The following is a 24,432-nucleotide window of genomic DNA, read 5'->3' on the forward strand; positions in this document are numbered from 1 at the left end:
TTGACAATCACAATGGCAGGTTTCGTGAGGACGGTGGATACTGCATCATTCTTGGCCGAGCCTTCTTTCTCTTTCTCTATATATAGTGGCATTTGACACGATGGATGGTGTGCAATACATCTTCGCAGTTAATATTCTTAGTAGCATCTCAAGAGGAGGAGAAGAAAGATGTCTTCCTGTGGAGGAAACTGCAATTGTGGATCCGGCTGCAGCTGCGGCGGGGGGTATTACAACTCTCTATCTCCGCGTCACTGAATTCCTGTTCTTGCTCACCATGTTCTTCCTCTTCTTTCGAAGATCTTACTGTGTTTTACAGTCGGTATGATTCAAAGGGTTTTCACAAGGAGCATCTCATCTTTTGTGTCTTCCTTTGGTGTAGGTGCAAGAAGTACGCTGATTTGGACGAGAAGATGGTCAACTCTGAGACCATGATCCTTGGGGTTGCACCTGAGAAGGAGTATGTTGGCATAACATGATTGTTTCTTTTGGATACATCTTGTTTGTTTCATTTGCCATGAGATAGTGAGATCGGTTGAACATTGCAGACACGTCGAAGGACCAGAGATGGCTGCTGCATCAGAGAATGAAGGTTGCAAGTGTGGATCTAGCTGCTCCTGCAACCCCTGCAACTGCTAAGTGTGATGTCTCATCAAAGAATAAAACCCTAGGTGGACTGTGATGTGTGGGTGTGGTGTTTTACCTGTGTGATGTCTTCTTAGGTCTGAGTGCAATAAAACAAAGGCCATAGTGGCATATATTACATGAAATGATCTCCCTGTATCAGTTGCTCCCATGGCTGTTGAATGTTCTACCTGTACTTATATGTGATGGTTATGAACTATGTTGATTGCTTGTGTGAAGGTTCCAATACCATTACTATTTTTAATAATTCGATTTCAATGTTGACTTAACAATCGAACTTTTTTGCTGTTGGTCTGAGATGATCTATAAAAGAAACAAATAAATAAATCTAAATTCATGTAGAAAAGCTACAACAAAATGAATTGGATTTCCAGTAGAGTCACCCAAAAAACAAAGGTATCTGAATTGATTAATTTACTGAGGGTTTAAATTCTTATATTGATTTTTTAGAGGTTAATATTAATTTAGTTGGTAGAAATCTTGGGTTTGAAAACCCTCTTTCATGCCTTCACCACTTTTTTTTTTTTTTGTGTGTGATTCTGAATAACAAAATAAAAAGAATAATAAAGATAATCAGTTCATTCGAAAAAGAAGCCCAATTATAAATACATGACTTTTGAATCATCAAAAGAGAAGAACCACCAAACAAATATGATAATAATTTGGTACCAAATCAAGGCTGATACAATTAAAAAATCTTAGTATATCAAAATGTCAATGAAGATGGAAGCTTAAATGGAGGACTTGAAAAGGGACAATGATGAAAATGATGGTGCAGCTAACAACTGAATAATTAATGAGATTTATTTTGAGTGTGATTTAACAGCAGCTTCAACTATCAGAATTTTCACCTAAAGAAATAAAAGAGAAATTCAAATGAATTCGATCGAATCAAAGAACGAATGATCCAACCTTGTCGTTCCGATGACTAGGTTAGTCCTATGGCTCTGCTGGGGGCTTTCCACCCTAGAGGTGGATGGATTAAAACCAGTCGAAGATCAAAAGCAGTAGCTAAATCTATCTGATCAATCTAATTATTTTGTTCCACCATGTGCTTGAAAGACCACTGATGCATCAGTTCATGTATGACAAGTCAACTGAGCTGAGTTTAACATCATTGTCTCTCCACCACTCAATTAATCTACATAGTGCATGCACTTACTGATCAAAGAAGCACTAACCATGAAAAAGATCTTTCCATATGGCTTTTACAGCCAAAATTGGAACCAATAAAGACAGGATGGTGGTCCTAATCCTCTTCCATCTTAAAGTGGAAGCATCAAATAAGTAGATCTAATTAACCAACATTTTGACCTAAAAAGTCCTGGTTTCACATTAATGAAAATAAAATGGTGAATAGCTTTGTCCAATATTGTTTACTCGAGGAGTCCGAATTTATCGAAATTTGATTTTAACGGGAAAGAAAATTATATATAGAAATTTTCAAGCTCGCCCTTGATTTACAAATTTATTTTCATGTGGATATAAACATAAACAAGAGATGATTGTGATACATGTTTCATTTGTGATCTTGCCTTAGCCTTACTAGAGTATATGCATTATTATTTGAATTGTTCTGATGTATGTTACTTCCTATGCTGCTTATTGCAAGGTATATCATATATCTGATACAAAACCATGTCTTCTCAACTTTCCAAGAAGAATGTTCATTGATCTGAGCCCATAAGAAGATTATTTTGGATGTGTTAGGATCTAATTCCAAGTAAGATTGAGAGGAAGACATGTCTAGTAATAACCTGCAAAGATAAACACCATATATAGTAGGAATGCAGGTACAAGAAGACCTTCCAAATGGCCACACATAGAAGTCACCATGGCCTTTATTTGTAGCACTCAGACACATCACACAGGTAACACTCCATGCATACCCACACACTGTCCTTGTAGGACTTCGTTATTGTTTGACAAGCCATCCCCTTCCTTGGATCACTTAGCAGTTGCAGGGATCACAGTTGCAGCCACCACCACACTTGCATCCTCCATTCTCAGTACTCCCAGTAGCCATCTGAAACCCTTCAAAGTGGCTGCACAGTTCAGACAATCTTGGTGAATGGTTCCTTATAGGGGGAGCTTTGCCTTTGTCTTCTTTTCTCAAGCTCATCTACGAGTAAAGAGTACTGATAGAGTACAAGTCAGTTAACATACCCGTTCTCAGGTGCAACCCCAAGGATCACGGTCGCCATAGTGGTCTTCTTCTCTTCCAGGTCAGGATACATCTTGCATCTACTCCCAGAACAAGAAACAATAGTAGTCATTTACACATAAGAAATTATCAAGACCACAATCTTCTGCTACTTGTCATGGCTGAAATGAACCAAAGAAAGAGCCAAGAAAAAGAGAACATATATAGCAAGTTCCAGTCGACGAGTACCCTCCACCGCAGTTGCAGCTGGAACCACAGGTGCAGTTTCCTCCGCAAGACATCTTTCTCCTTCTCTTCTTGACTGTGAAGAACGTGTTGGATCGACTAAGATATGAGCACGGAGAATGTCTCGGCCAACGCTGCTATTTATAGAGCTCTCGGCGAACAACGACATGGTCTCCACAGAATAATGATCTCATCATGTCCATGGCAAACATGTTGTGGAAATGCCACAAGATTCAGGATGTAAAGTCTTAGTTTTCTACCTCAAACTCGATCCCGGAATAAGCAATCCAGTTGACTTTACATAATCTGTGGCAATTGCTCGTTAGATAATGTTAGAAAATCTTGTGGCTTTGCATACGAATTGTGTTGAATATAATGGGATAACATTGTTTTCTTGGATTAGTTTTCTTACACGACAAGTGGAATATATGAAATCAGTATTGAATGGACCCTTACAAGTGATGTGTATGCATTAGCGGTCTAAGTTATTAGGACACATATAGCATCTCTATTTAATTGGGAATCTTCAGGATGTCATTCCCTTCCCATCTGCTGTTTCATTATCATCATCACCAACCTCAAAACCCAAAGTTTTCCACCAAATCAATATATACAGATATATGTATACATCACCAAACTTAATCATCTTCTTCTTGTGTCAAAACTATAGAGCTTTTGCATACCAAATTGGATGTGGCATCCACGTCTGCTGAGGATATTTATACCTATAACATTTATTCCATGTCATCCAGCTTATGATACTTGAAAAATAATTTAGAAATCAATATTACATCTAAGTATAAATTGTCTCAAATGACGGCATCAACTAGTTTAGCTGATAAAGATCTTAACGTATTCGTCACTTACCCTTTAAAAAAAAAGAAAAAAATCTCAAATTACATAAAGTCAACTAAATTATTTATAAAAATAAGATTAGTCGAGTATTTTTAGAAATCTAATTAGATTCAGACTACTTGACATTAAGAAATCAACTATAACAAGAATATTTTAAAAATTATGATTTATTTATTCTATAAATATTGCGTCCTATCGAGTTTTATTTTATAGAGTGAAAAATTATATAACAAATATTAACCTCTAGTTAAGGTTAGGGTTATATGTAAATGAATAATTCGATCTTCTTGATTGACGAAGGTAAAAATATCAAATCTCTTAAATCTTATATCCACTTTGCGATTTATATTTGATTGTTGATCTTTTTGACATGGAGATCTTCTCCTCTCTACAATAGTTTAATATTCTCTTCTTAGTTTTGGAAGAAAGAATCGTGAGTTTTTCCAATTAAATCGGTTCGAATTAGGTTTATGGGATGAACCGGTTCAAAATGCGTGTTTACGCACTCCCTGAACCGGCCATTTACCTATCGAAATACCGTAAAATAAGTGTAAATGATTCTCCCTCATAAACGGTCATGATCTTTTTGTGCGAATATTAAGGCACCTATGACGACGACTGCCGCCGCTTTCGATCCCCAACAGTGGAACAACCCTTCATCCAATCCGCTGCAATGTTCGGTTCTTCCCCTAAACGCTCGTTCCCGATCCCAAATCCTCTCCCAGGGCGCGATTTTTCGATGGATTCTTGATGGGATCCGATGTGCTGTAGCTAGGGTTTCCCACCCCCCATGGCGTCTGAGAACGGCATCGCCTCCGGGATGGTCTTCCAGGGCGAGTCCTTCCCTTTCTCCCGCGGCGACGGGGAGCCGTCGGGTCAGCGGACCGTGAGGCCTGCCGGTTTCCCCGGCGTAGACGGCGATGAGATTTTCTCCGGCGAGCGCGACGCTCGATTTTACCGTGACCTACACCGCCCCCCTCCGCCGGGTCAGAGCTGGGGCGGCTTGGTGGACGGCGGGTCGCATAGCGGCGACGGGCCCCACGGCGAGGATGAAGAGGACGACGAGGAAGATGGCGATGATGACGACGAGGATGTTGATGACGGAGATGGCTTGGTGTCCTTGGAAGAAGGTAACAATAAGGTTAACTACAATAGTAGCGGTAGTGTACAGAGTAGCTCGGAGAAGATCTGCGATGAGCGGGCCATTTCGCAGGAGCATCACTCGTCTTTTGGTAAAGCGCAAAAGAAAATCCCCACTTTTTTTTTTTTAATCAAATCTTCGTGTTATGTTCCCATTCTTAATTGTGGATGAGTTGGTGTCTAGGATCTAGTAGAGGAGTCTTGCTTAAGGATGGACTTGGAGGGAGAGGGGGCTTGGTGGAGCAACAATACCAGGAGGGCCGGATGGATGGCTGCGAGAATGCTGTTGTGGTCATGGAACCTGAGCCATATTTCACTCATGTTTTACATGGGGCAGATGAATCCTCTCATCATAAGGAGGTCAGAGGGGAGAATGGTTGTGGGTTCAATGGAAGAAGGGAGGTCGGGTTAGCTGCTGGGTACTGGGAGACTTTGAGGACACAGCTATCAGATCCTATAACGTGAGTCTATAGTTTCTTTCTCTTTTTGTCAAATCTCAATTTTCCATTAGTTTCTTGGTTTTGTTCCTAATGCCTCTGTTCTTCAAAGTGCTTTTATTGTTCTGCTACGATAATCAGCTAGTCTATGGGCTTACTCCCAAATCGTGATTTTTGCACTTTTTCAAATTGTTTGTTGCTTTTTGGTTTATGTAAACTTGCTGACCAAAGGTTACACTGGACAAACTTATTAAAACTTGTTTATAACTCACTGGCCAACGAAACCAAGAAACTAATGGAAAATTGAGCCTCACAATGAGCAAATCACCATATTTTTTTAATTCATTAATTTAAGCTCCTTATTGGCCATTAAACCCTTAACAAACAATCATAGAAAATTATCAAAAAAAATTTGACATTGACACAAGGCCGTTTTTATTTAGGAGTTGAAACATAAAGCTAAATTAACTATTTTGATTGTGGCAGTGCTTAAATTTGACTCTTTTTTTTTCGAGGATGGACTATGCTATATAGGTGGACCAGACTACCCCTGAAAATTGTTAAGGTTGATGTCATCTTTCATAGATTGGGTGAGTGGGGCCTATGTATGTAGACAGACAAATAAGGTATGTGAGAGACCGCATCAATCTTGAAAAATTCAGAGTGATTCGGCCCATCTAAGTAGCGCTTTTATACATTATAGTTAACTGAAGACCCTGCCATTGCTTTTGTAATAAATCTAAGTGACCCCACATTGCAATATGAGAGATACTTTAGATTCCATCAATGGAACAATCATGTATTAATTACGATAAAATGAGTTCAGTTTGGTTCTTGAACTGCATACTGTGCAGTCTAGCCATAATTTGATTGTTAGTTAATTCAGTAATTTGCGTGATTAATTGGTGAAATAGACTAGATCATGTATTCACTTCCCAACATGTTATATGCCTGGCACCTCCTGCAACATGGGGCTTTGCCGGCCAGTATATCTTGGACATTGTCACCTATATATGCTGCCTTTGTAACGTGGTGTGGGGCAGCATGGTTGGCATGGTAGATATGTTATCTAGACAACACTCCTTTTTTTGTTTCTTCTCTCTATTCTATTAAAAGGCATAACAGATGAATAGAACTTCACCAGCCAATGATTCATTTTTTCTTCTCAGATCTCACTAGAATTCTTTTACCAGACTTATCAAAAAGAATAAAAGCTTATTAAAACTTCACTCGCCAACAGTTCACTTTGCCTCCTTAAATTCAACTAGAACTCACCAGCCTTATCAGATCCATTTGGGTTTCTGCTGTGAATTTTTCTCGTGTTCACTGCATGATTCGATAAAGTTGGTGGTCTATATTAATATCTTTTGGCAATTTGACTAACATATCTAGATATTAAGAAAAATATAGGCATGGTTTTTTGTGTTTTCACCCTTACACAGAAGAAGTGTTACTTTATTTCTAGATGTACTGTACCAAAGGACTTTTTAGAAAACCTTCTGTTTAAGTATTTAGACATATGCTAAAAATATTGTAATGTTGTCATGAGTAATTTATTGTGCATCAGCTAGCAAATGTGTACGCTACCAAGAATGGTTGCTACCTTTTGTTTTATTCATTTATTTTTTCTGCTGCCTGTAGGGGAACTCTCATGGATGATGCAATGATACTGTCATGTGGGCATTCTTTTGGAAGTAGTGGAATGCAACATGTTTATAAAATGGTAAGTTCAGGATCACTTTATCGTTGTATATACTACCACCATAACTGTTTGTTTGTGGAGAAAATGTGAATTTTTTTCCATTTTTCAGCAAGCTGGTTTCTTTTCGTATTTGTCTTAATGGTTGGGCCTAGATAATTTGACCAAATTTAGGTTGTGATCCATACATTTGTTACTAGAAGGACATTCCTTCAATATTCATGAAGGCCTAGATGTTTACTCATTCACAAAACTTATATTTCTCAATGCTCCCTTGGGCCATCCCAAGCTTGAATGGTTTGATGCAAGCTCCGTCATCCATGCATAGGCCTCAATGGTCGGGCTCATCCCTGATTCGATGCACATGTGAACCTAATGCCCACTTGCACGCTCGAGCCTAGCCCAACTTGCCGCTTGCTAAACCTACTAAAACTCAAAATACACCTTAGCACACGGTCAGACTTGATGCGCGAACAAACCCTAATGTGCCTAAGAACCTGATGCGTGCACCTTGCGTTTGGCCTGAAACACACCTAGGCACGTTGTCAGGCTCGATTTTGATGTGCCTGTGAGCCTAATGTATCAACCATGATGGTATGGACATGTGTTAATGTGTTACGGAGGTCAATAGATGTGGTAGTTAGAAGAGGTGACACATTAGTACTAGTGGTGTTGCGAGAGGTAAGAGGGAGACTTAAGAAGACTTTATTAGAAACTATAAAATATAAATAAAGATTTAAGAGCTCTTAATTTAATTATTGATATTGCCTTTTGCAAAACTAAATGGCACCATTATGGCATGATGTTGTTGGTAGTTCTTTCTGTGAATTGTAAGCAGCTGGAAAACATTTTGATATAACTCCATTTCTGAGAAATTTGCACAAAAAACTGAATCCTGCCATTAAACTAAATCATTACTATTTTTTAAAATTATGTTCCTGAATTCTTGAAGACTTGAACTATTGGTGTCTTGAGAATTTTGTACTTAAAATACTGAATTCTACTCGTAATCTAGAGTAACTATTATCCTTCCTAAACTATCTTAATAGTATAGGAATACAAATACTTTCTTTGTGGATCTTTTGATATTTCAACTTTTGAGTCTGAGTTGGCAATGGCAAGAAATTGGGCATTCATGTGCATAGAGAATCTTAAATTATTTTATGCTGTACCATAGGTTTTTGAAACTGTTAAAGACAATTTTTGGCAATTTATTTTTTTTAAAATTATCTAATTAGTTGAGCACCACAATTTGATACTTTACCTAGCTACTTTTGCAGATTTTTGTGTAATGTTTAATGTGATAATAAGAGAGTACTCTGCATCATTTTGGTCCTATTATAAGCTAATACTATAAAGTTCATGTTAGTTGTTTGTGAAAAATGATTATTATTTTAAAAGCTTTTTCCTTGATTCTATATGCAGAAAGCTTGTTACACATGTACTCAGCCTATATCAGAATACTCTGTCCGACCAAACTTGAGTAAGATTCTAATTGATGCTTTATATTAAGAAATATTAACCAAAGGAAATGCTGATTCTTATGCTTTTGTCACATTTATTGTGTTCATGTTTTTTTATTTTGAGCTATACTTACATGTCATATATTTCCTTTATATGTTGTTGCAATATGCATGGGGCGTTACAATTTGTCAATCATTACTTGCATCTATGACAATATATGACATTGTTTCCTGTTTCTGTTTCCATTGGTAGTGCAACTTTTCTATATCATATATTTATTAAATTTAATATGAAGCCGGAATTAGTTATGGCCATAGTTACAATTCGAATGTTAGAATTCGGTCGGTACAACCCACCTTGATAAGCCATTAATGCACAAGTTTCAGCTCAATTGAACTTTATTAAATGTAACCAACAATAGATGGAACATGGAACCTGGGACCAGTGATTTCAATAGGCGCTTGGACGCTTGCCTAGGCGCTCGGACGAGGCGAGGCGAGGCCCGAGTGCCTCGCTTCATTTCTAGGCAGTGCGCTTCAAAGAGGCGTTGTGCGCTTCGGGCGAGCGCCTGGGTTAAACCAGGTGATCGAACCAGCGTTTTAGGTCTGGTTTGGTCTTCGGTGCTTTAGTTGGTTCAATCGAACCAACTAAAGCACCGATATCAGCCTTCCTCTTGCGACTTCCCAACCCTAACCCCGCTCGTCGCTGCCACTGTCGTCGTCGCCGTTGCTCGTTGCTACCGTTGTCGCCACTCCCGTTGCTCCTTGCTACCGCTGTCACCGCTCCCGCTGCTACCGTTGCCACTATTGTCGCTCGCTGCTTCCGCTCCCGCTGTCGCTGCTGCAGCCACTATCATCGCTCGTCACTCCCACTGCTCGCTGCTGCCGCTGTCATTGTCGTCGCTCGCCGCTCTCGTTGTTGCTGCCGTTGCCACTTCTCGCTGCTACCGCTGCCACTGTCGCCCTCGCCTCTCCCGCTCCCACTCCTGTTGCCGTTGCTCGTTGCTACCTCTTCTCACATCGACTCGATAGTATACTATTAACAGTATATTAACAGTATACTGTTAACTGTATACTAATAACAATATTTTTTATTTATTAGATTAATAATATATTATTTTGATTTTAATATTACTAATTTTTATTTAACTAATTATATTTATTAATTATATTATATACTTTTATATTTTAGCGCCTCGCTTCGCTCGAGCGAGCGCCTAGCGCCTCAGGCGTTTTTGGACCTTGGTGCCTTTTGGCGCCTAACGTTTTTTAAATCACTGTCTGGGACTAGTATTTTGAGCTAGCTTTAGTATCATATCTGGTTTTGACATTATCAATTTAAGGATAATAGTTTTATCACTAATTCATAGGATTTTCCTCCTATGGACGATCTTTTTTCGTCAAGGGAAGAAAGATCCCTTCAAGCGAAATTAGAGAAGGATGGATGAGAGACAGAGAAGGTCTCTTAAGAAATATAGAGAGGTAGCATTGAAATATCAACTGTCATTGATTCTAGGGACTAACGATGTCATGTATAAACACTTCCTTGTCCCTCTCCTATTTTAAACCAACTAGGATTATTTCTTTAAAACAACTAGAGCTAGTTTTAGTATATGTTGGATTAGTTTTGCTAATTACACTAGGAAAAGTGTAAGCTCCTTCTCCTACTATGATTCCAAAGGTCTCTTAATGGTACTAGGAAATCCCCAGGCAGGTAGGCTAACAGGGACTTGATTGGGTCTTCACTCATCTAGTTTGATCTTTGTTTCACGTGGTCTACACAGTGGGACCTATAAACGGATCCATTCAAGTGCTCTGTGGCCTGGAAAAGTGACTAGTGTAAATTTGTGCAGGATGTTCTAAACTATGGCTGGAACTAGAGAAGATGATTTCTGACCAAAGGAAGGGTCTTTTGTCAGCTGAATTTTTGCATTGTAACTCCTGTATGTTTCATTATTTCTTCACTTGATTCATGCACAAGGAAACTTCGTATGACTGAACTTTGGCTTTCAATCTTATTTTCTTTTGTATTTGTAACTTGAGCAATTTCCTTCCTGACAAGGGAGTACTTTTAAGCTATGTGGAAGATTACTTGAGAATAAAACTGAAGAGTTAACTTTCTTTAGGCCCTAGATTATTTGGCTAATTTTTGTAGAAGGCACCATGATGTCACATATCTATTGACCTTTTCAATATGAACAATTGGTGGCTGAAAATTAGGCTTATAATAGCAAATATTATTAATTTTCATAAGCATATCTTTTACCGAGCTTACCATTTTCTGGGGCTTGTTTGAGTGTAATTTCATACGGCTGCTATAACTTGGCTAATTTCATCCTGCAAAAGAGTAATTGGATTTTTCGAATACCTACAGAAATTGATCCACAAATTTTTGTTTTTTTATGCTGTGTTTTTCAATACCACAAGATATCAATCATATCCTACCACTCTGTTATAGTACCAGTGTACCATCTGACCATCTGGACCAATATATATGAAACACTTTTTGAGTATATTTCCTATTGGTGTACGGAGGAGGCATCTTGTACCATCAGTGTGAATTGGTCCAATAAGGTTCCAGTAAGTATACCATTTCTGATATTAAAAACCTTAGTTGATATACATTAACAGAAGATAGAGCTCTGATACACATTGTCTTTAAATGAAAATTAAACAAACAATTCATGCCAAATTGTCGGTGGACCATACCAGGAAATTTCATGGTCAACTTATGCAGCACTTCATTTATTTTCCATTATTCTTAAATGGAAATAAGACAAATAATTTATGCTGTAATGCAGGTGGACCATATGCCTTGTTGAACATTTGTTCCACAAAATTTCATGGGCAACTTATGCGACACTTCATTTTTTTTATTGGGAAACCTATGCAATTGATACCATACTTGGTGAGATTGTTGGAAAGTTGTATTCCACTCAGTCTGTACCCACAAAATCTTGTCCAACCCGTCTAAATTTGAACATGTATCTTTAAAAGTGAGTAGGTGGTCAGAAAGGATTTGTGTACCCAACCCTCAACAGTGCAGCTTAAAGTTTTCTTGTTCTTTCTATTGTGTTTATGAAACACTTTGTCATACTTACCTTTCCTTTTAATAACAATAAAATGTTTCGCATTTTCTAGGACAAATATAAGCTATTGGCACCACTGTGGTTATCTAATAACTATTTGTGCCCCTTTGTTCATGCCAGACATCTGCTTTAACGAGTAACATATTATGGATGGCAGAAATTAATGAAATTATTTATTAGAAAAGAGTAAGCCAATGCTAGTGCAGAGGGGGAACTTTTAAAAGTGGTAAATTTTGTTTGTTTACTGCAGTATATTTGCATTTGTAACCACTTTCTCTTTGTATTAGAACACAACTAAGCAAACATTACAATAACAAGTGTAGCATGAAGAAACTGTTGAGTTACTATGGAAAAGAGTAGTTAGGAACTAAAATGAAACTAAGGTGGTAAGTTATTTTTTCTAAAATTTTATTCACTGTAATGTACTTTCTTCTTGTGATAACGTAATGAAGAAATCAGTATAATCCAAAGTCCAACTTTCTACATACCTAGGGATGAGTGTTTTTTTATCTCTCTTGAAAGATAGAAAACCTTCCAACCTGCTAGTGTTCATCGCTGATATGGGCTTAACAGATGAGCTACATTAGGATTAATACATAGAAAACAATAAGCCAAGAAGTTATTTGATAATTCAGTGCATTCACACCAGATATGGCAGGTTCACTTGATCTTAAATCTCATGGGTACTTGTTTCAGCTACAGAACTTTCCATTGTAAATATGAACAGATATTGGTGATCCACTGCTTATGTGATTGTTTCTTTTTCCCAAAATTGAGGTCTTGGATGTTTCCTGCTTTTGTGTGCATTCCAACCAAAATATTTATTGCATACAGATTTATATTATGTGCTAGAATTGTTGGTGAGCTCACTGAACAATTACAAGGGTATCTGTAACATTTTTCCTGACAGAGTACTGCCAGTAATTTCTTCATATTGGTGTTCGTTTCTAGATTTGATTAGATGCAGTTCGATATGTGCACATTGTGTTTGCTTCTTGCTAATTCGTGCAACATTCTCTCATTTCTTATTTCACTTCTCAGCTCTTCGTGCCACTGTTCAGGCATTCCGCAGGGAAGATGAATTGCATTTGTTTAAAGCAACCAAGAGAAAAAGAGAGAGGTTTGAGCAGGTGGGCATTTTTGTTTGGTACAGTGGTGCATCTTATATGATTTAGATTGTATTTCACATAGCGTGATGTTCTGTCCTCCTTTTAAGATATTTTCTTCTATTGATTATGAAGGAAAAGTGCAATCACAATGATTCTTTTTCCATGGATCTTTCTCGTGGTAAAGGTGTTCAATTTCCATTTGCTGTATCTGACAAGGTTATTATCAAGGTGAGATGATGAGGAGTTTCATGAGTTGGTTTGTCGGGCTCCATTATTTTCATATTTTTGACGTAAAAGGAATTTCTTCAGGGGAACAAGAGGACTCCACAAAGGTTTGTTGGTCGTGTAGCAGTTGTGACAACGCAGTGCTTGAATGGATGGTCAGTTATCTTAGAAGTTATCTTTGTTTTTGTAGATCATAATATATTATTTGTGATCTATGATTATCTTTCTGGTGACTATCAATGATAATGATCTATACTTTTAACTGTTTTTCATGCTGATCAAAACCATGTTGCTGATAGAGGGAGAGAGGAGGATACTCAGAAGACGACCTACACATAGGTGTTAGGCTTTTCTTTGTTGCTATTCTTAGTTTTAGAAATTTTAGGATTTGTCACATATTTTGAAACCTTTCCTAGGAAGCAAGACTAATCATGAGTTTCTGGTGAAAACTGGTTTACACTAGCTACACAGATGTGAAAGCTAAGCCTTTTGCTCTTCTCATGTTTTCCTTTGTTAGAATACATAAAATTCTGATCTGAGTTAATCTTCATCCTTTTTATAGTGTGTATTATGTTGATTGGTGGTGAACATGTAGTTCATCTAGAAGGATATGAACGAAATAATTTACATATAATATGAATTGTAACTCTTCAATGGACATGCTTATCATAGACTTGAACAAATTGATTAGACTCTTCAAATGCTTGATAATAATTGAAGTGACTATATTTATTAACTTTAATTGTAGAGTGCTAGTATAGTCCCTTCCGGGGAGTATTAATTCTGACTTAGAAAATAAAAGGTACAATAATCAATTCATGGCACAAGCCTTTTTTACAAATGATCCAAGGATCTTTTTTCTTTATCTTCAGTTACTGCTTGGTACGGGTGAGAGTGCCTACTTCAAATAATGAAGTGCTTATAATGATGGGTGAAATTGATACCCATTTAAGTTGTCATATACAGGTATGTCGTGAAGACATTGGACAATGCTGAGAGTGTCAAATTGCAGTATCGGTCGTTAGAAAAGCTTGTGGATGATCAAGGTCCCCATATTATCTCGGACAAAGCTCAGACCCCAAACTGGCTGTAAAAGGCTATAAGGTGCTTCAGAGAGAAGTATTTTTCTGATTTTGCTGGTCAACTCTATTGAATATAAAATATTTTGTATGGTGTACTCCAGTACACTGGATAAGCTTTCTTGCAGGCTTAGCAAGTGTTTTCTGAGGTTGGGCTCCATAACTCAAGTAATTATTTCTGCCAGAGGAATCCCACAGGAAGCCTTTACAACAAGCTCACATATTATGTATCTGACTGATTAGGTGATTGAGTTCTGCAATTGGGTAGACATCATCCAATTTGGTCAGAAGCATCTCTATGATGGGTTTTACTGCATCGCTGCTCATGAATCTTTTTGTAGCTACATTTTAACGTGAGACAAGAATACATGATTCGCCAACACTGCAGTGGCTCAAGAAGCTGTTATACCAAGAGAATTGTGTACTTTGGAATGTAAATGTATGAAGTTCTGTGATCTGTTAGAATTTCTGTTTCTACCGCCCTACAACCATCTTGTATTTGGTGGGTTGTAACGTTGTAATTTCAATGAACTCATGTGTTGGTTATTCCTCGAGTTTGGGTGGCACATTTTCTTAGTTTATGAGTTTTGTATGGTGAAGATCATAGACTTGTTGTATCAACCTCAATTTGAGCTATAAGAAGCAAATATAGAAACTTGTTCATGCTTATCCTTTCTAATATGCAATTGAGAGTATATGCCTCGTAGTATGGTAGCCTCCCATAAGCAGATTTGACATCATAATTGTGGATATCTGTTAAATCCAGGAAGTATGTACCTATTTTCAGTTGTTTAAAATCCTGCAAGCATTTGCCTTTCTAATATAGGGTGATGTACATCTGCAAAAATTTATTTCATGTAAATTACATGTGTCCCTAAAAGCTATTGATTTTTGCACTTATCCTCTTAAGTTCAAGTGGTGTGTATATAGATATTCCTACCAAAAAATTGCATGCCATTATAGCTTAATTCTGCTAGCTACATTTAGTTAAAATTTTGATGCTACCAATAACCTTGAAGTATTAATTATGATGTTAAAACATTAAAGATATTTTTTATTTTAAAAATATATTAATGTTAATCACAGTTAAAAGTGGTTAATATGCGTTTCCTGAATGGATGTTCATGATAATGATACATGAACGTGTATGTATTATATTAAACTTCAAATGTTAATCAAGGAATGTAGTCGGACATAGGTGGGCTAATTATATAATATCTCATATACGTGGGCTAATTATATAATATCCCATATAGTTAGATCTCATTAGTATTATGTTCTTTAAATTTAAAAATTTTATATTAGAATTCTTATAGTTATAAAAGTGAAACATCTATCTCCATTTTTTCTAACGTCATTTTTATCGATAAAAGCATGAAAACGATAGGTAAAAATATAATTTCAATGTTCCAATTACGTTATGGACGATAACGCCACTAGGGACCACAACAACTGTGTTGGCGTCGAGACAAATGCAGAGCAACCTCGCTCCGCATCTGCATCGGCATTAACACAAATGCAGAACGGTAAAAAGCGACAGTTTGCTACAAGCCAGATGCGACCTTCCTTTATTGGGCCTACGAAGCGTTTGTCCACAACACCAACTTCCTTATGGCTCGCCAAGTCACCTATGCCGCTTGCTACTCCCCCAACGTTGGTTGTCACATCTCCAATACAGGTCCGTAGCGGGTTCGGCCCTTTACGCTTCTTGCAATCCTAATCCTACTACCTCTCCTTTGTACTCCATGGCCTTCTCACCCTCTAGGTCCTGCCTCTCCACCTTCAAGACCACGACATGCCTTAGGCAAAGAAGCTTGTAAATCCTCAGTGGACGGCCACAAAGTGGCAACGCGAGGTGGCGGCCACAAAGCGACCACTACGGGTTCGCACTCGGTGACTTGGGTGATCCACGATATGGCGATGACAATTAGCCTCACAGGCACTCTAGAGCATGCCTCTATTGTTGGAGCGCCGCCCAACTGCCCCTTTCCATTGTTGCATCCTGCTCCTGCGACTTGATGGCAAACTACAATGCGGTAGTGAGGGCCACCAATAGTGGCAAGGTCGTAGTTGTTTCCTAGTGTGAGCCAACCATGCAAGCCGTTGCTTCCACACATCATCATCCACTTTGAAACCCATCCTTTGGCTCAACCACCCTGCGTCGTTGCTTCGTGGTCGTTTGTTGAGGATTTGTAGGCTTCTTTGCCTGAGGCACCACCATGGACTCAAAGGTGGAGAGGTAAGATCTAGAGGATGAGAAGGTTATGGAGTAACAAGTGAAAGTAGTAGGATCAGAGTCGTGGGAAGCATAGAGGGGGTGGCGCCATCGGGGACCTACACTAGAGATGCGACAACCAGTGTCGAGGGAGTGCAAGTGGCACAAGTGACCTAGCGGACACGGCGAGCCATGAGGAAGTTGGCATCATGGATGGATACGTCACAAGCTCAATAAAAGAAGATTGTGTCCAACTTGTAGTAGACCTTCGCTCTTTAACCACTATGCATCTTCATCGACACCAATGTAGTTGTCGTGGCTCCCAACGACATTATCGTTCGCCATCATCGAAAATATAATTGGAACAATTAAATTATCTTTTTGTCCATTATTTTCATGCTTTCATCGGTGAAACCAACGATGTTATGAGAAATAGAGTTAGATATTTCACTTTTATAACTATAGGGATTCTAATATAAATTTTTTAAGTTTAGAGATCGAGATGTTAAAGAGATATAACTACATACAGTAATCTATAATTAGCCCAATATATGTCTATCCATGTTGGGTTGGTATAGAATCAGTCTAAGCATTGATGTTATCACGTATAATTATTCCTATGATACGAAAAGAAGAAGAAAGAGAAAGAAAGAAAAGGATGTGAAAGTTGATGTTACATATGGTCGATGTACGCCTTCAATAACTTGAAGAGATTGTTCTTCCGTTAATCACTTTTATATTGTTATACAATTGTTTGGTTCTGTGTTTTGTTTAGTTTTCATATATTTTTCCTTAGCTTTTGTAAGCCAAGATAGTCTCCAAGGTTGCACAACGATGACTCGTTGAACAGAGCCAAAACAACTTCTTCTTTTTTTCCTTTGTCTCTTTGATTGATTTATTCAAGCCAATGATATAGCTAAAGCATGAGCTATCTCAAACCTCTAGAACTCCTTGGGTGATACAAGGTCGGATAGAGCTTTGAAATAGAATTGGCGATCGGTTTGGAACTCTTAATCTTGGTTATAGAGCATGCGTAGACTTGCCGAGCAATCCGACACCCACAGTTAAGTGACTCTTGTTCTTTTATTCGTCTTGTCTTTCAAATGTTTATTGAATTGCTTATGTACTGTATTTTTGTTTTAGATGTTGACTTGTTCGTCACTTGATTTAGAAACTAATCTATTTTACTACACGAGGTGGCACTTAGGTTGACCCCTCACACGATATCGCAAATGTATCTATCGATTTAGATAAATTTAATTAAATTTTTGACAATGAGATAATAGAGGTGATGAGAACGAGATAGAAGGTTGTGAATGCGGAGGCAATAGACGAAAAACAAATACATGAGCTTCTAGAAGATAACTTCTCGAAGACTCATGATCTAGGAGGAAGAGGTGAAGGAGACAATACACAGGAGCACTTTGTGCACCGTTTAGATGGAGAATATAGCTTTTCTTGCAAGAAGACCATCCAAAATGACGACGAATTGTATTCTAATTTATGGTCAAACGCATATACACTGATTAATATGAATCAATCTAGATGAAATTAGAAACTATGATAATAATGATATATATATATATATATATATATATATATTAGAGAAACAAATGAAAAAAATGAAAGAAAGCATTCGAGAAAGCAATTCAAATAATTGATAGCAACTTGATAAACCACCTTCATAACGGTATTGTTATACTGCTAAAAAGTTTGTTCCAAAAGTTCAAATTATATTACTTCAAAAACTATTTACTAATCAAACTATGTTTCTTAAAGTAAGATACCAAAATTATAATATGGTTGTCGATAGTTCATCCCCATATGATCGATATATCATGACCTAATCGATAGATACCTTATCATTTACGAGCCAACATGTCACTATCCTTTCGTTGACACATTACCATCACCTAGTTGACACATCAACCTCATTCAATCAATATGTCAATTTACGTAATGCCAAGTAAGAGGCTAACCCGGAAGAATTAATCACATCATCAAAATAGGAAGCTAACTCAATTAGTCGTTAACCCACACCTTTCGAGTTTGGGCGATATATGATTGATTTTATGATTAGAGTATTAGACAACAGATATGTCGTGGTTGGTGAGTCAGCACAGCTAGGTCCACGGGCCGATGTCGAAAACTTTCTACAGGGTGACTTGGATGATGAGGTACCCGAACTCTCGAGAAGGAGTGCTGGTTGGCGTTGGTTGGGATCAGGGCTGATTGGTGACTCCTTTGTGACAAGCGGATCGCACTCCCGTGCTGAGTCCCTCACCGTCGATGAGTGATTGCCCTCCTGCAAAAATAGCCTCCGTCGAGTGATACCCGGTCGTAGCCCCTCCGACGAGCAAGTTAGTAACGAGAGGGATTGCTTTTTGCTTCTTTTTTCTTGCCTCGGCCGGAGGCCAACTAGGGGTTTTATACTGTGGCACGAGTGATGATGGTACGTCGATTCGACATCGCTGCTGCTGATCCCCGAGAGATGGGATGGCCCTTCTGACCATCCGTCGTTCCGGGACGCACAGAGTAGCATCAGACGACACCACCCGAAACTCCTGAGACAGGACGTGTGGCATATCTTCTTGGTACGAGCTCCTAGGATGGGACGGATAGCGTAGGGCTCCGATTTGACGTGCGGTGTCAGCGATGATGTGTCCAGGCCGCCAAAATATATCATATCATGGAGTAAGAGTGTAATCATTTTTAACATTTAACCATAACCTCAAATATAATAGTTTAGTACAATACCATACACTTTGAATATTTTTTTGTAACTTTGTATCTATGTAGATTTGGTACTCACTGAATTCTTTATATAACACACTAACTTAAATTTTGAAAGAGTTTTATTGGGACAAATAATCAAATAATCTTAAAGTCCGACAAACATAAACAATGATCTCAATTGAATCCGAATCAAATAATCAAAATCTTACAAAAAGGAACACAACTCTAAATAAATACAGCCAGTAAATCTAGAGGTTTAAGCATGTTTTATTAACATTAATTTTGAAACAAAACAGGAATTTAATTACTTAATCAAGCGAGTAAAAAAGAATTCTCAGCATGTGAGGATAACATATTACAAAATTCGAAATGAAAGCTTCCATTTCAGCTGATGATGATAGTCACGCAATGGTCGGTCACGCATCAATAACAAGAACAATAGTTTTGTGCGTAATCTTACAAATTTTGATCGACAAATTTGGGTCTCACATCTTTTGGAACATTTATTTTTTATCGAGTAATTTCATGTCACATCAATGTACGATTCGTCTACCCCACCCATTGTAACAATTAATTGCTTGTGGCTTGACTTGAGATACATGGCATTCAGATGTCCCTATCACATTAATTCATATGCATGGCCATAAATTAATGCGACCAAGTTGGTGGATGAAATCTACCTGCCCTCTCAACATCCTTTATGGACCAGATTTTAAGATAGAACCTTATTACATTATCTTGTATATGTTAATGATCGAGCCCATAGTAAACAGGAGCTATACATACTATACATACTAAACGCGAGCGAAAGTACATAGAAAAGCTTCCCATCTCCCAAAACCTACTGAAATCATGGAAGTCAATATGTTCCATCACTTTTGGCCCAAAGTCTTCCCTAGCAATTATTTTATTTTCTGATAACAACATATATCATTGAATTCTATTATTGTATTTTTAATATTTTATGATAACAACTTCAATTTGATAAGATCAAATATACTTGAGGATATCTCCCTTTATGACGAAATAACGATGATCAAACGGTCCAGAAGGTTCGCTTCGGTTCATGAAATTTTGAATTCATGTTTTTGGTCTCTTTTATTGTGTTTGCAATTCCACTTCTATATATATATATATATATATATGGGATCGGTGAGCGGTTGTACACCCGAAAGGTTACCTCTGGGCCCCACCTTTTTAATGGTTCGGTTTCGCAATAGAGCAGCAGAATGGGATCGGTGAGCGGTCGCCGGACCACGATGGACCCAACGTGTACCTCTGGGCCCCACCTTCTCGATGGGACGGATTGGCTGAACCACACATCTCACGTGGTCCAACGGTGCTGATCGCGTCCTGGACGGCGGGGCCCGCGCGGTCTCCACCATGCGACCTCCTCACTGTTAAGACGCGGGTGGGTCCCACGTGGTGCCATGCAGGTCCCGTCCTTGGTAACGCGGTCTGGCCCGGCGCATTTATGGAACGGGCGCGTACAGGTGGCGGGGATACGTTGCACCTCTCTCTCTCTCTCTCTCTCTCTCTCTCTCTCTCTCTCTCTCTCCATTTAATTCCTTCGTCTCGGGTTAGATGCAACGCTTCTCCCCACTCGTTATGCATTCACTCTCTCTACCGCTGCAAAGGGAGCCCAACGCACACGTCTTCTGTAATCCTAATGAATGCATTACTATTGGTTTCGACAATGGGATTTGACATGCTCAACACCGACAGTCCTAATTTTCACGCATCTTAATGCATCTATTTCATCGTCATCTATGTTTCGATTTTTTTTACACGATAAAATAGCAAGGCAAATTTTGATCCGACAAAGTTTTTACCAGATAAGCTATCAATATCAAGTTTTTATTTAAATGATTAATATCTAAAAGAAAAAGTAAGCATTAATTAAAAAAAAAGAGAAGAAAATGATGTCTGAAGTGGTAATCCAAGAAATAAGAGTGTCAAAAATCCGCTATGAGAGAAGATTGATTTTCTTTTTGAGAATTTATGAGAGAATTTTCTCATAAAAGAATGACAAGCGATTGATTTTCTTTTGTTGAAATTATGGGAAAATATGAATTTTAATTAGCAATGGATAGTGCTCTGAATGGTTTTAGCATGCTGATAAATTCATAGCTGCAGCTTTAATTGAAGACCATACCCTGCTCTAAATCTAAGACATTTTAAGAGTTGACACATCAACTAAGTGTTATTAATGTTGTATGTGTGTTTAAGATTATTCACATAGTTACCATTAGCTGTTTCAAACTACTTGAGAATGCAATATTATGACAGCAAAAACTCTACTCCTTTGGTGCTTTCTTTATGTCATTGAATTGATCACTGTTTGTTTAACTTTCTTTTGTCATCTTCATATGAAAATATAGCTGCTAATGTTTGTTTAAAGTATCTCTATTTAGAATCCTCTCTTAGCCTAACATTCACTAAACATAATATTTCAAGCATGATACTTCCAAATCATGTGATTTGCAATCATGTCTATGGTAATGACATCATTCCTACCTTGAGGTTTTCTCCTTAAGATGTTAATGACAGCAACTGTGAACCACTATTCAACTAAATCATCCGACACTCATGTGAGAGAGTCACCACTCTACCATCTATCTTGCATGTGAAACATGAACAGTGACTGCGCATCATTTATGCTGTCATAATGTTTGCAGCTTGCAGGATCTAAACCTTGGAAACCAGAAAGATATTGCAAGTGACACAGCTTGCTGTGCATGCAATTTAACACAGTCCATCTCCTCGATGTCAGAATGTGGTACATGCACTGCACTTTGTTTTAATCCCTGTAGATCTGCATGCGATGAACTCAACTCCCAACCACTCTCACTGCACACAAACCCCCACCCTCGAGCCTCTATATAAACCCACCCACGGCGGCCATTCCTCCACACAGCAGTTCACCCAATCTTCCTCGTAGGTGTGTCTGTCCTAGTGTTTGCATTTGGTAATGGCGCGCTCCGGTGCTCTTGTGGTGCTCGCGCTGGCCGTCGTCCTCGTCGCGGCGGCGCCACGTGCCACGGAGGCGCTCACCTGCGGGCAGGTGGTGTCCTTCCTGCAGTCGTGCATCCCCTACGCCCGCGGGCAGGGTTCGCTCACCAGTTCGTGCTGCAGCGGGGTGAGGAGTCTCAACAACGCCGCCAAGACCACGCCGGACCGCCAGACCGCTTGCAGCTGCCTCAAGTCCACGGTTGCCGGTCTCAAGGGCATCCAGTCCGGTACTGTTGCCGGCATCCCGGGCAAGTGCGGCGTCAGCGTCCCCTACCCCATCAGCACCTCCGTCGACTGCTCCAAGTGAGTCTCTGCGCTAGTGCTGCTTTGGCTTCCTCCTCACCTTCTGTCTTTGTTTCAGGGCTAAACTTGGCGTCTGATGCAGGAGGATCAAATCAAATTCTTGCTGCTTTTCATACCTCACTAGCTGTTTGGCATTATATACTACATGCAACTACACATATATAGTCAAAAGATTGCTCATAATCAACTTAAAATGAGTGGTAAAAGATTAAACTTGCAAAGATTTCTAATCTCAAGTAGAATAATGAGAGAAACAAGTATGACTTCCGAAGAGCAAAACCGATAAAATACAAGAGAAAAGAGTTTTTAGTCATACTAGCTTGATCTCCCTTGACAGTCATCTTCTTCTACAGAAGATGTGAGTAGAATATTTTGACCAAATAATACTCATCTTTCAGTATTTTGCTCTTCCCTTAGAATTAGTCAGGAGAACAGCATAATATCTAGAAAGAGAAAGCCCCCTCTTTAAATGATTTGACTCTGACAGTGTCTTTCACTTAAGTTTCTCCATCGCTTGACTCTCATATAGCAATCACACTTAAGATCTCTGTCTTCTTCCATGTTCTTCTTACTCTTTATCTTACACATGTTCTTCTTGTTCAGGGTGAAGTGAGGCTCTCTTTGGAGAATATGGATCGATACTGAGCTTTACATACAATAAGGTTGGAGCTGCCACCCACTGTGCTCTCAGTGTGGTGAGCACTCGTCGTGACCACCGCAGCGTTTCCCTTGTGTGTTGTTGTTCTGTGGCTTCACTGGTGTTGTGGAGTGGACTCTGTAACAGTAGTGTTATGTCATCCATCAATACCATACACCTTTCGTTTCCTCGTAAACTTCTCATGTGCTTGCCTTCTTCATTTAATCTAAGATGGATTGATCGAAATCCAATCTTATTCAGCAGTAAATGTTTTATTTCATCGACCAGAATCAAACCAGAAGAGAGTACATCAATGAAACATCAATAAGAACGCAAATTCCAAACCAAAAGATCACTGCTTCTCCACTTCCAAAATCGACACCAAAAAGAGGCCAGGCAAGTATCATGCATGCAGCTTTAGAGTTTTCCTCTATCAACAACAATTGGGATAGGGATAAAAGAATGACAAAGGATTGATTGGATCTGATTTGCAATATCAAAATTGAACCAAAAGACATGTACAAAAAATTGTAGATATCAGATATGTTCAATTTTAGATATGGTCTGTCTATTCACCAAAACAAAATACAGGGTACAAAAAAATATCTAAAGATTTGATTGTCCTTTTGGAAGAATGATATGAGGCCCTTTCTCCTCTTGGATGAATGCCAAGGCAAAGGTCTCTGGATCATTGTCACATTCATCGTAGCAATCCCTCTTCGGTTTAACCTTCTCTCTAAAGTGAAATGTCTTTAGGATCTTCGAGTTTGTAACATTGCACGTTGACCTTTATTTGATCTGAATTTTCTCGAGGTTTGATATGGGGGCATGACATGTATGTGGTCATCAACACATCACATCCATTTGATAGACACATGAGATAAGATTCGATCATAAAAGATTGGTGACATATTGTCGAATGTCGACTCAACTCCGTAAAGTCAACTACGCAACGATAAAAAGAAAGTTAAATCAGCAAAATTGTTATTCCATAATTGTAGCTCTAACAATTCGGTATATGATGTCATAATCCATTGATAATCATATGACGTGCATAATCATTCATGATATATTTACCATAACCTCAATCTAATAATCATTTCTCACACTATTAAAGACTCCAAAGTACGTTCTCAATCCGCTTCAAGTATATGAGGGGTCTTATCGAACATGTTGCTAATGTACTTTTTATAGGATCTCAACTCAAATCACCAACGTTGTAAGATGATGGACTCGAAGATGGCATTCGATCGGCTCCAACCAACTCATGCGTTAAACAATCAAAATCTATTGTACTAATAAGATCAACATATAGAATTATTTTAAAAACATGTGAATGTTATTCCAGAAGGCATATTCTAGTACCACCCATATGACAACGATCAATAGCCGCATTAGCGCC

General features: G+C 38.5%; 4 protein-coding genes across 8 annotated transcripts; 3 read left to right on the forward strand and 1 right to left on the reverse strand.

Annotated features, from left to right (window-relative positions):
* Positions 1–70: 70 nt before the first annotated feature.
* On the forward strand, positions 71–860 carry LOC135646082 (metallothionein-like protein 2A). Its single transcript, XM_065165244.1, has 3 exons — positions 71–224; positions 380–457; positions 546–860. Exons 1-3 carry the CDS (start codon positions 169–171, stop codon positions 634–636), a joined length of 225 nt encoding a protein of 74 aa, XP_065021316.1. The 5' UTR covers positions 71–168; the 3' UTR covers positions 637–860.
* Positions 861–2,389: 1,529 nt separating this feature from the next.
* LOC135680382 (metallothionein-like protein 2A) lies at positions 2,390–3,183 on the reverse strand. Its single transcript, XM_065194266.1, has 3 exons — positions 3,035–3,183; positions 2,809–2,886; positions 2,390–2,687 (listed from the first exon to the last, which is right to left on the reverse strand). Exons 1-3 carry the CDS (start codon positions 3,085–3,087, stop codon positions 2,594–2,596), a joined length of 225 nt encoding a protein of 74 aa, XP_065050338.1. The 5' UTR covers positions 3,088–3,183; the 3' UTR covers positions 2,390–2,593.
* A 1,325-nt stretch (positions 3,184–4,508) lies between these two features.
* Positions 4,509–14,794, forward strand: LOC103983391 (U-box domain-containing protein 62). Of its 5 annotated transcripts, XR_671570.3 has the most exons (10): positions 4,509–5,118; positions 5,211–5,487; positions 7,105–7,186; positions 8,588–8,645; positions 12,756–12,844; positions 12,956–13,051; positions 13,133–13,203; positions 14,015–14,152; positions 14,232–14,276; positions 14,371–14,794. XR_671570.3 is itself a non-coding variant. In XM_009400610.3 (9 exons), exons 1-8 carry the CDS (start codon positions 4,677–4,679, stop codon positions 14,139–14,141), a joined length of 1,242 nt encoding a protein of 413 aa, XP_009398885.2. In that variant the 5' UTR covers positions 4,509–4,676; the 3' UTR covers positions 14,142–14,152; positions 14,232–14,794. The 5 variants fall into 5 exon arrangements, 3 of the variants coding, with proteins under 3 accessions (XP_009398885.2, XP_009398901.2, XP_065021507.1); XR_671571.3 differs by having other exon boundaries at positions 14,002–14,152; positions 14,232–14,794; XM_009400610.3 differs by having other exon boundaries at positions 14,232–14,794.
* Positions 14,795–21,978: 7,184 nt separating this feature from the next.
* Positions 21,979–23,226, forward strand: LOC135646235 (non-specific lipid-transfer protein 1-like). Its single transcript, XM_065165598.1, has 2 exons — positions 21,979–22,393; positions 22,997–23,226. Exons 1-2 carry the CDS (start codon positions 22,050–22,052, stop codon positions 23,004–23,006), a joined length of 354 nt encoding a protein of 117 aa, XP_065021670.1. The 5' UTR covers positions 21,979–22,049; the 3' UTR covers positions 23,007–23,226.
* The last annotated feature ends 1,206 nt before the right edge of the window (positions 23,227–24,432 follow it).

Source organism: Musa acuminata, chromosome BXJ1-1 (genome assembly GCF_036884655.1).
Source record: "Musa acuminata AAA Group cultivar baxijiao chromosome BXJ1-1, Cavendish_Baxijiao_AAA, whole genome shotgun sequence".
Lineage (NCBI taxonomy): Eukaryota > Viridiplantae > Streptophyta > Magnoliopsida > Zingiberales > Musaceae > Musa > Musa acuminata.

Excerpts from the sequence above, each read along its gene's own strand:
- LOC135646082 (XM_065165244.1), top strand. The coding sequence starts at position 169 with ATGTCTTCCTGTGGAGGAAACTGCAATTGTGGATCCGGCTGCAGCTGC. Across the intron at positions 225-379 it reads GGCTGCAGCTGCGGCGGGGG|GTGCAAGAAGTACGCTGATT; the intron begins GTATTACAACTC and ends CCTTTGGTGTAG. Across the intron at positions 458-545 it reads GGGGTTGCACCTGAGAAGGA|ACACGTCGAAGGACCAGAGA; the intron begins GTATGTTGGCAT and ends TGAACATTGCAG.
- LOC135646235 (XM_065165598.1), top strand. The coding sequence starts at position 22,050 with ATGGCGCGCTCCGGTGCTCTTGTGGTGCTCGCGCTGGCCGTCGTCCTC.
- LOC135680382 (XM_065194266.1), bottom strand. The coding sequence starts at position 3,087 with ATGTCTTGCGGAGGAAACTGCACCTGTGGTTCCAGCTGCAACTGCGGT. Across the intron at positions 2,887-3,034 it reads AGCTGCAACTGCGGTGGAGG|ATGCAAGATGTATCCTGACC; the intron begins GTACTCGTCGAC and ends TTCTGGGAGTAG. Across the intron at positions 2,688-2,808 it reads GGGGTTGCACCTGAGAACGG|CCACTTTGAAGGGTTTCAGA; the intron begins GTATGTTAACTG and ends TGAACTGTGCAG.
- LOC103983391 (XM_009400610.3), top strand. The coding sequence starts at position 4,677 with ATGGCGTCTGAGAACGGCATCGCCTCCGGGATGGTCTTCCAGGGCGAG. Across the intron at positions 7,187-8,587 it reads TGCAACATGTTTATAAAATG|AAAGCTTGTTACACATGTAC; the intron begins GTAAGTTCAGGA and ends TTCTATATGCAG. Across the intron at positions 13,204-14,014 it reads ACGCAGTGCTTGAATGGATG|GTATGTCGTGAAGACATTGG; the intron begins GTCAGTTATCTT and ends TGTCATATACAG.